The sequence below is a fragment of the Dipodomys ordii genome, unplaced genomic scaffold (genome assembly GCF_000151885.1).
Source record: "Dipodomys ordii isolate 6190 unplaced genomic scaffold, Dord_2.0 Scaffold55, whole genome shotgun sequence".
Lineage (NCBI taxonomy): Eukaryota > Metazoa > Chordata > Mammalia > Rodentia > Heteromyidae > Dipodomys > Dipodomys ordii.
The window spans coordinates 4,674,030-4,682,078 of record NW_012267271.1 but is presented as its reverse complement, the minus strand read 5'-3'; the positions used below and the strand labels follow the sequence as shown (position 1 = coordinate 4,682,078).

The following is an 8,049-nucleotide window of genomic DNA, read 5'->3' as shown; positions in this document are numbered from 1 at the left end:
AACGCAATTCTTGTACGAGTCTGCGGCCAACCGAGAATTGTGGCTGGACATCTGTGGCTGAGCTCCGAGCGCGGCGGGCCGCTCCTGGCGCCAGGATCACGGGGCGCACCGGAGGGACGCAGCGGCCCCGGCCCTCCCAGCCTCCGTCCTCAGCTTTCTTCCTCCTCCTGGGCGGGGACCGGTGCGGTGCCGGCTGGCGGGGTCTTCTAGTCGATCGCATCGATTTCCCCTTTTTCAAAATTCGGCCCGAACGAAGCGAGCCCCCAGCGGCGGCCCCCGGAGCCCCGCTCTCGGCTGACGCCGCAGGAAGTCGGGGGTGAAGCGAACGCCCGTAGAATGCCCTCGTTAACTCGATTCCAATTTGCTTGAAACGACCCCCGAGCCATAGTCCCCCTGCCCGCCCAGCAACGACAAAACCTAAATGAACCCTGAAACCCCAAACCAGCCGAACCCTCCCACGAGCCTCTCCGGACCGACCGGGCCGCGCCGCGCCGCGTCCTGCCGCTGGCTGCCCGCTGGAGAAGCCGCAGACGGCGCGCGCAGCCGGGCAACTGCGGCCGCTTTGGAAACGGGGCTGGAACGAGCGCACCCTTCACATTAAAGAAAAATCTTCCGGCGAGAGCGGGTTTTACTTATTCGTTTATTTTCTCGAAAACAGGGGCCAGGAGTTGCGCGGGAGGGTGACTACAGGGGCCGAGTAGGGTCACCGGCTCGGAAGCCCTGGCGATGGGGACCTGCGTGGGTGTGGAGCGCCGTGGCCCGGGCCAGGCTCCTTGGCGCTGGCACGGGCTGTGGGGAGAGCCGGGTGGCCAGCGTGAATTGGGGTGCTGTGGGGGCAGGGATGTCCCACATCTACAACCTTCACTCCAAGCAGCTGAAGGAATCTTAGCTGCCCTCTTTTTCCAGAACCTGGAATCCCAGGGTGGGAGAAATGGGCCATTCAAGCAGTTCAGAGGCTGGAGGGGTGAGAGACCTCATGGGGACGGCTGGCCCTCTAAAACTGAGGTTGCTGGGGCTATTACAAGTCTCTTGCTCTGTTCCCTAATACAGAGACCCACTCCACACCGAGTGAGGGCCTGGTCTTATAGCCTCTCTGGACAGCGCTTGGACCCTGCAATGGCTTTAATTTGCACCCAGCTGGGTCCTTACCGATAACCCCAACATGGCTGCTACTATCCACACATGCCCAAAGGGACTCCACTGCAGCAGTGCTGGGGAGAAGCTCATGGCCAGGGGTCATTTGTCCACTAAGAGAACCAGTGTACACCCCTTCCAAACACTCCTGTGACATTATTTGGTACTTCTGTCTTCAAAGGGTGAGAAACTCCATCTTAAATGACTGACTTTTATGGAGAGCAACATTTAGGGCAGGATGGTGTTAGCATCCTAATTCTTCTGAGATCTCTCTCTTCAGTAAAGCTCTTTTCTCCAGGTCACAGAAGGAAAAGAAGGCTGAGAAGTCTTATCTATGCCAGACCTGTTCTGGGTGTTGGGATAATAGCTGGCAGGACACAGTCTAGCCTTGGACAGACTGGTGGGGATGTGTCCGGGGACCCAGACCAGCCAGCCTGAGTCTGTACCCACTACTCTCTTCGTAAGGGTAGTCTGCATTTTAGCCTTTTGGGTGAAGGGCAGCTCAGAGAACCCCAGGCTCTGAGTGACAGAATGTGCCAGAGCCCAGGTGCCCGTGGCTGCGTAAATATAGGGTAACATTCGTTTCTAAGGATGAAGCTCCAAGAAAGGCTAGTAAACAACCTAGTCTTTTATTTGCCCAAGGACAGCTGCTGTGGGCACTGAGGTCCCCAAATCTGCAGAAGAGATAGAGGAAGGAAGGGCAAACTACTTTGCTGCCCAGGGAGGGGCTATTTGCTCCCACCCTGCTTCCTTTAGGAAGTGGGAAGATAAAGTCTACATTTACGCTGTCAAGTCCCTCCCCCAGGCTTGAGAGACTATAAACAGTTGTTGTGGAAGAAGAAACTGAGGTGTACCAACCCCTGGGCTTCTATTGGTCATTCCAAAGTTAGGCTACTTCCTTCTCCTCTGTACCCAGTTGTAGGCAGCCTAGGGAAGGTCTCAGGAGCCCATCTGGCTTTGGGGGAGGGAGGTGCCAGTCAGGATCAAGGGCTGGAGGAGAGCAGGAGGAGGGGTGTGGCTGGGAGAGCAGCTGCTGGGTGTGGGGAGAGGGTCAACACTGAATAGGGAACCCCAGCTGGGGTTCCATAATGATATCAGTGGGGGACAGGCAGGGCCCTCTGCTGTCCAGATGGGGAAACTGAGGCGAAGACTCTTCCAATCTTTGAGAAGGGTAGGGCCTGCTATCAGTTATTCTAGTCCATTCATCTTCCCTATGAAGACTGCCCAGGAGCAGGGGTGCCTTGTCCGCAGTCACTCAGCACTTCAATTAAGACATAAAGTGGAAGGCAGCTGAGTCACCTGGGTGGAAGGGCCCCTCCACTCCTGACACACCAGAGGGGTGCCCTCCCCCACCGCAGCTGCCAGAAGACGGCTGGGCTCAGGGCTGCCTGTCCCCCCCTGCTCAATCGCGTGCCCTGCAGAGAAGAGCTCATTTTAGCACCTGGCCTCTTTTCCCTGCCTGGAGGGAGATCAGGGGATACAGGGAGGAAAGAAGCGAAGGGGGGACAGGAGGCCTGGAAGTGGGGGCCAAGGGGATGTGTGGTTGTTTGGTTCTTCCCTCACAAGGGTGCCCAAGCTGAGAGGGGCCCTCAGCCGCCATGCAGTGTGGAGATGAAGAGGACGCTGTCCTGGTCCTGTAGCTGGTAGTCCAGCTCCCCCTGGGGCAGGAGAGAGGAGCAGAGGCCATCAGGGTAGGGCCCTAGCTTTTTTCCCCCATGTGTCAGAGTGGCTGTAGGGAGAGCTGGCTGCTCTGGGAGAGAAAAGAGACTCCACCAGAAAAACAGGGCCTCTACACATTGACTCCCAGAGGGGGAGAGTAAGGGGGGGAAGAAACGGGGGAGAGATCGAGAGAGTGTGTATATGAGAGAGAGAGTGCACCCCACGTCTTCCATAGCCAGTCCCTCCCCACTTGCAATGAGAGATGTGAGTAGTCTCAGTTTAGGGCCCAGAGCAGCGCAGAAAGGTTTTCCAGCCACCCTGTCTGGGCCTAATGAGAGGCCCCAGGCTTTTCCACTGAGGCAAGGAGGGCAGGGGCAGGGTCTGGGAGGGGTGTCCCTTGAGGTACTGACCAGAAGTTCCCAGTCGGCATCGTTAATCAGCACCAGAATTCCTGGCCGCCTGTGGGAAAGATGGTGGTGAGGAGCAGGGTGGGGAAGGAAGGAGGCTGAGGGCTGGGCTGGGTTACAGAGTGTGGCGGGAGCCTTGCCTCTTAAGATCTGGTGAAAGATTTCCTAGGAAGTTGAGGCCCTAGACTGCAGGTGCAGGAAACCAGGTCAGTCATGGGCTTTGGGGCCAGAGCAAAAAGAGCTCCATCATGAGACCCTGGGCAAGTCGTTTGAAGTCCCTGGGCCTCAGAGAGTGGGGGCAAGTTCAGTGCCTTCCCACGGCTCTGACTAAGGGCTCATGTGAGGCGATGAGTCCAGGACTTACTTGCTTCCCTATTTGTCTCAATAAGTGGTAGAAAAGCCCAAGGTCTAATCTTACTCTTAGGCCCTGAAACTAGAACTTTGGCTTCTGGGCCGGAGATGGCTGGCCAGTCACTGAGCCCTGGAATGCTGAAAAGCAACGAAGCCTATGGAAGGCAGCTTAGCCTGGCTCCTGCTGGCAATGGCCCAGGGAGCCCTGCTGTCCTCACAGGTTGCCCCTGGGACCACCATACCAGGTCTGAGCACTGGGTGGATGGCAGCCCCCACCCCTAAGGCCTTGGTGGCCTGTGCTTCCCAGGAGCCCTATTTAGGAGGAAAGTAACTTCATGGCACGTGGAAGCTGGGTCTATGCTAGGAGGCTGGGCTGGGGCAGTTGGAGGAACTTTGTGCTTCTACTGGAGAATGTGGAAGAGCCTGAGTACATGTCCTGCAACCAGCCGCACACTGGAACCCTAGGCCTGGTTCTTCCATGCAGTTATCTTCTAGCCACATGTGGCTACTTAAATAAAACCAAATATTTCCTCCCTCAGTCACACTAGCAAAGAGCTCAACAGTCCTCTACCAGACAGCACAGATATAGCACATGTCTGTTACTCCACAAAGGCGCAGGGACAGCACTGTCCTAATAGAGACGGGGTTGGAGAACCCTGGGAGGCATCTCTGTCTTGGTATTTTCTATAGAGGCCCAGAGACACAAATTACTTGACTATACTTCTACAGACTCATCAGGTCCCTTTCTTCTGGGCTTTTAATAAACCTCTAACGGTGCAATATGGCAAACAAAAACCTGAAAGTAGACCTCAGACAAGGGGAACTGGCACTCACACGCTGTCTCCCAGGAGGAACAGCTCTGGCTGCTCTTTCAGCAGATTCTTCTTGATCCAGACAAGGAGGTTCCGGATGTCCCCTGGAGAAGAAGGCACAGAACAAATTAAAGTCAAACCTAAGTGGATCTTGGCCCCCAAAGCCTTGCCCAGCCTAGAAGAAAGTGAATGAGCTCCAAGGGCCTCTTTTACACCCAAGGGATCCCAAGGTGGGAAATGAGTTAAGAGAGGCCAATCACCTTCTAGAAGTTTTGAGAGACAGTGGCCCCTGGTACTGCTGAAGATCACAGACATTGGCTTTTATACAGAGGTAGCAAATGTCAGGCCATTGGGCCCCATATAGACTATCCTCAAGGGAACAGACACTTATTGGCTGCCTGTATTAAAATTTCTGTATGGCTTGAGAATGCCATTATAAACATCCAAATAAATTGCTGGGCGCCAGTGGCTCATGCCTGTAATCCTAGCTAACTCAGGAGGCTGAGATCTGAGGATCTCATTGCAAAGCCAGACCGGGCAGGAAAGCCTGTGAGACTCTTATCTCCAATAAACCACTAGAGAACTGGAAATGGTGCTGTGGCTCAAGCAGTAGAGCACTCGCCTTGAGCTGAAGAGCGCAGGGACAGCACCCAAGCCCAGAGTTCAAGCCCCACAACCGACAAAAACATTAACAAAAACAATCCAAATATTTTCTTCCCTTAGCAGAAAAAAGGCTCTCCCACCCCTGATAGGAAGGGACTCGGGCAAACAATAAGCCGGGGAACTGTCTCATCTGAAGGACTGGGATGGCTGGAGGTGGCTCAAAAGACAAAAAGTACCTGCCTAGCATGTGGGAGGCTCTGGGTTCAATCCCCAGTGCAAGCACTCACACACCTGCATGTGTGAGCACACATACGCATGCATGCCCGCGCATACACCCATACACACACACAAACATGGCTGGACTGAGGCTGTCATAGGTTGCTGAGAACCCCAATGAGCTACTCCCACTTTTATCTCTCCTGCCAGCCTAGCTGGAGAGGCCTTGCCTGTGCTCTTGGAGGGGGCTGCATATATTTTGCTTTGTGAGGGGAGAAAAACAATTGCAGGGCTGATAACATCAGTTAATTTCCTCAGAGGGAGAGAAGGACCCTTTGCTAGCCAGGGACACTGACGAATCACCGCTCCCGTACTGTCCATTTCCAGATCCCTGTGGACTGGGGGTGGCCACCTTGAAGACGTGAGCTGTTTGGTTGGGGTTTAAAGGACCTCTCTGGCTCAGCTGACCAGCAACAGCTGGGGTTCTGGAATAGCTACCAGTCTTTTTGTACATTAGGTAGTGGCTCATAGACACCTGTCTCCAGGGTCACCTCTTCTTTCTCAAGGAGGGGTGACAGGCTCCCACACACAACAACCCTGCTCTGTACCTTTTTTTATGTCAGGCATCTTCACTCCAGAGGCTGCGCAAGGTTCTGTTCTCTGGAGACAACAAAGGCCCCAGGGAGACAGGTAGCCTTTGACAAGCCAGCAGGGGGCTAGTCCCATCAGAGAAAGTTACAGCCTAGGGCTAAGCCTGTGCTGCTTAGCCTAGAGTCCAGAGTTCTAGAATAAAGGGAAGGGATGGGCTGTCTGGACTTGGGGAGGCTGTGCCTTGTTGGAGTATGTGTCTACCTTGCAGCATGCACACATACCCAGCCTCCGACAGGGTTTGAAGGCTTTCTTCCTGGCCTGTGTGTCACCCTGTGGAGCAGGAAGGCTGCCAACATCCTTGTATTGTAGGCCAGCAGAGCACAGAGCCACGGGCAAAGCATCCATGGATTGCGGCTGCCACCTTCCAATTTCAACTCCTCAGGTTAAACAAAGCAGACAGGGAGCCTTACTCCTCTCCCCCTGCTGCCTCTATTAGCTGTAGTTCAGCTCAGACTCCTAGAGGGGCTCCTCCTGAGGTCTAGGTTCAAGAGGCTTCCCCTTGGCCTCCATCTTGGCACTGTCTGGTGGCCGCCAGCCCATACATCTTGTAGCCGCTCGATAGAACCGCCAGGGTCTGACACATCCATCAGCGGGCTGCGGCGGGCGGGGGTGTGTCTGCATGCAGTGAGAGAGGCTGGCCAGGGCCTAGCCCAAGACCACAGGCTGGGACGCCAGTACAGAATCGGGACTCAGCTGGTGAACTGTCCTAGCTCCCTCCAAAACGAGGGCAGGTACTTCTATTTCACTCAGGATAGGCTTGGGTGGGGGGAGGGCGAGTGGTCATGTCAGGGTCATCCACGTGATGGCGCCATCATGGAGTCCCAGAGGGTGGGTAGGGGGATGAGTCTGTGGCCTGGCGCTGGCTCATTTATCATCATGCTCCTATTTGCGGAGGTCACTCCCTCCCTCTGCAGCCCGCCCCCACCCCAGCCCTGTTCACATTTTTGATAGCCTGTTACCATGGTGAGGCTACTGCATCACCACCCGTATTGTTCCCCCATGCCAGGATTTGGGGGTGGGGAGAGGTAGAACTCATGGCTCCCTTCACAGGCAGCAAGGGCCACTAGGACTGGCCTGAACCCCCCGCCCCCCCCAGGGACATCTTGCTTGGCTTACTGAGGCCCAGACAATATGCAAATAGGCGCTAAGCCAGATGGTCTGCTTCCAAAGGCGCCCAGGGGAGAAGGAAGGGTTAAGCAGAGTCAGGGGCTGGTGGCTTGGGGATGGCTCTGAGATAGAGGGGGCTGCGGGATCTCACTTTCACCTTCTGTGTCTTACTAGTGTCCTACTACCCTTCTTGCTCCTACTGAAGGTGGTCTCCTTCCCTGGAGCCCATGCAACCATTCAGAAGATGAATACTTATTGAGCAACTACTCTGTACCAAGCACTAGGGAGATGGTGACAAGCAAGATAGACTCAGTCTACTCTCACAGAACTAAGAGCAGTAGGAAAGACAATAGTTACTGAAGTGGTTGTAAAAAAAAAAAAATGCTATCCTGTCTGGGACCAAGAAAGGCCTTTCCAAGGGTTTGAAGGATGAATGGGGTGTGAGTGGGAGGCATTAGAGACAGAAGGAAGAGCAAATGGAAAGACTGAGTCAGGGTGAAACTTCTGGGTCTAAGATAGCAAGAGCAGGGCTGGGAAGGTGGCTGAGTGGTAGAGTGCTTGCCTCACATGCAGGCCTCCTGGGTTCGATTCCTCAGCACCACATAAACAGAAAGAGCCGGAAGTGGCACTGTGGTTCAAGTGGTAGAGTGATAGCCTTGAGCTGAAGAGCTCAGGGACAGCACTCAGGCCCCACGACTGACAAAAAAAAAAAGAAAGAAAGAAAGAAAAAAGATAGCAAGAACAGCCAGGTGCTGATGGCTCACACCTGTAATCCTGGCTACTCAGGAGGCTGAGATCTGAGGATCTCATTTAAAAGCCAGCCCAGGCAGGAAAGTCCATGAGACTCTTAGCTCCAATTAACCACCAGAAAACTGGAAGTGGCACTGTGGCTCAGCTGAAGAGCCGAGGGACAGCGCCCAGACCCAGAGTTCAAACCCTAGAACAAGAAAGAAAGAAAGAGAGAGAGAGAGAGAGAGAAAGAAAGAAAGAAAGAGAGAGGGGGGAGGGGGGGAGAAGAAAGAACAGAAAAGCCAAGGAAACAGAAAAGCCTTACAGCATGAGAAGGGGTTCTGCTGTTTCCCTGCTTTGAACCTCAGTGGTAATGACAG

The 8,049-nt window shown here is 54.5% G+C and overlaps 1 protein-coding gene across 1 annotated transcript in view; it reads right to left on the bottom strand.

Annotated features, from left to right (window-relative positions):
* Nucleotides 1-1,738: 1,738 nt before the first annotated feature.
* The window catches only part of Urm1 (ubiquitin related modifier 1), a 22,122-nt gene continuing 15,811 nt past the window's right edge, over nucleotides 1,739-8,049 (bottom strand). Inside the window, exons 3-5 of the mRNA XM_013021521.1 lie at nucleotides 4,386-4,467; nucleotides 3,204-3,252; nucleotides 1,739-2,792 (exon numbers count right to left, since the gene is read on the bottom strand). Of these exons, the coding sequence (XP_012876975.1) occupies nucleotides 2,724-2,792; nucleotides 3,204-3,252; nucleotides 4,386-4,467 (200 nt within the window). The 3' untranslated portion in view covers nucleotides 1,739-2,723. The remainder of the gene's footprint in view (nucleotides 2,793-3,203; nucleotides 3,253-4,385; nucleotides 4,468-8,049) is intronic.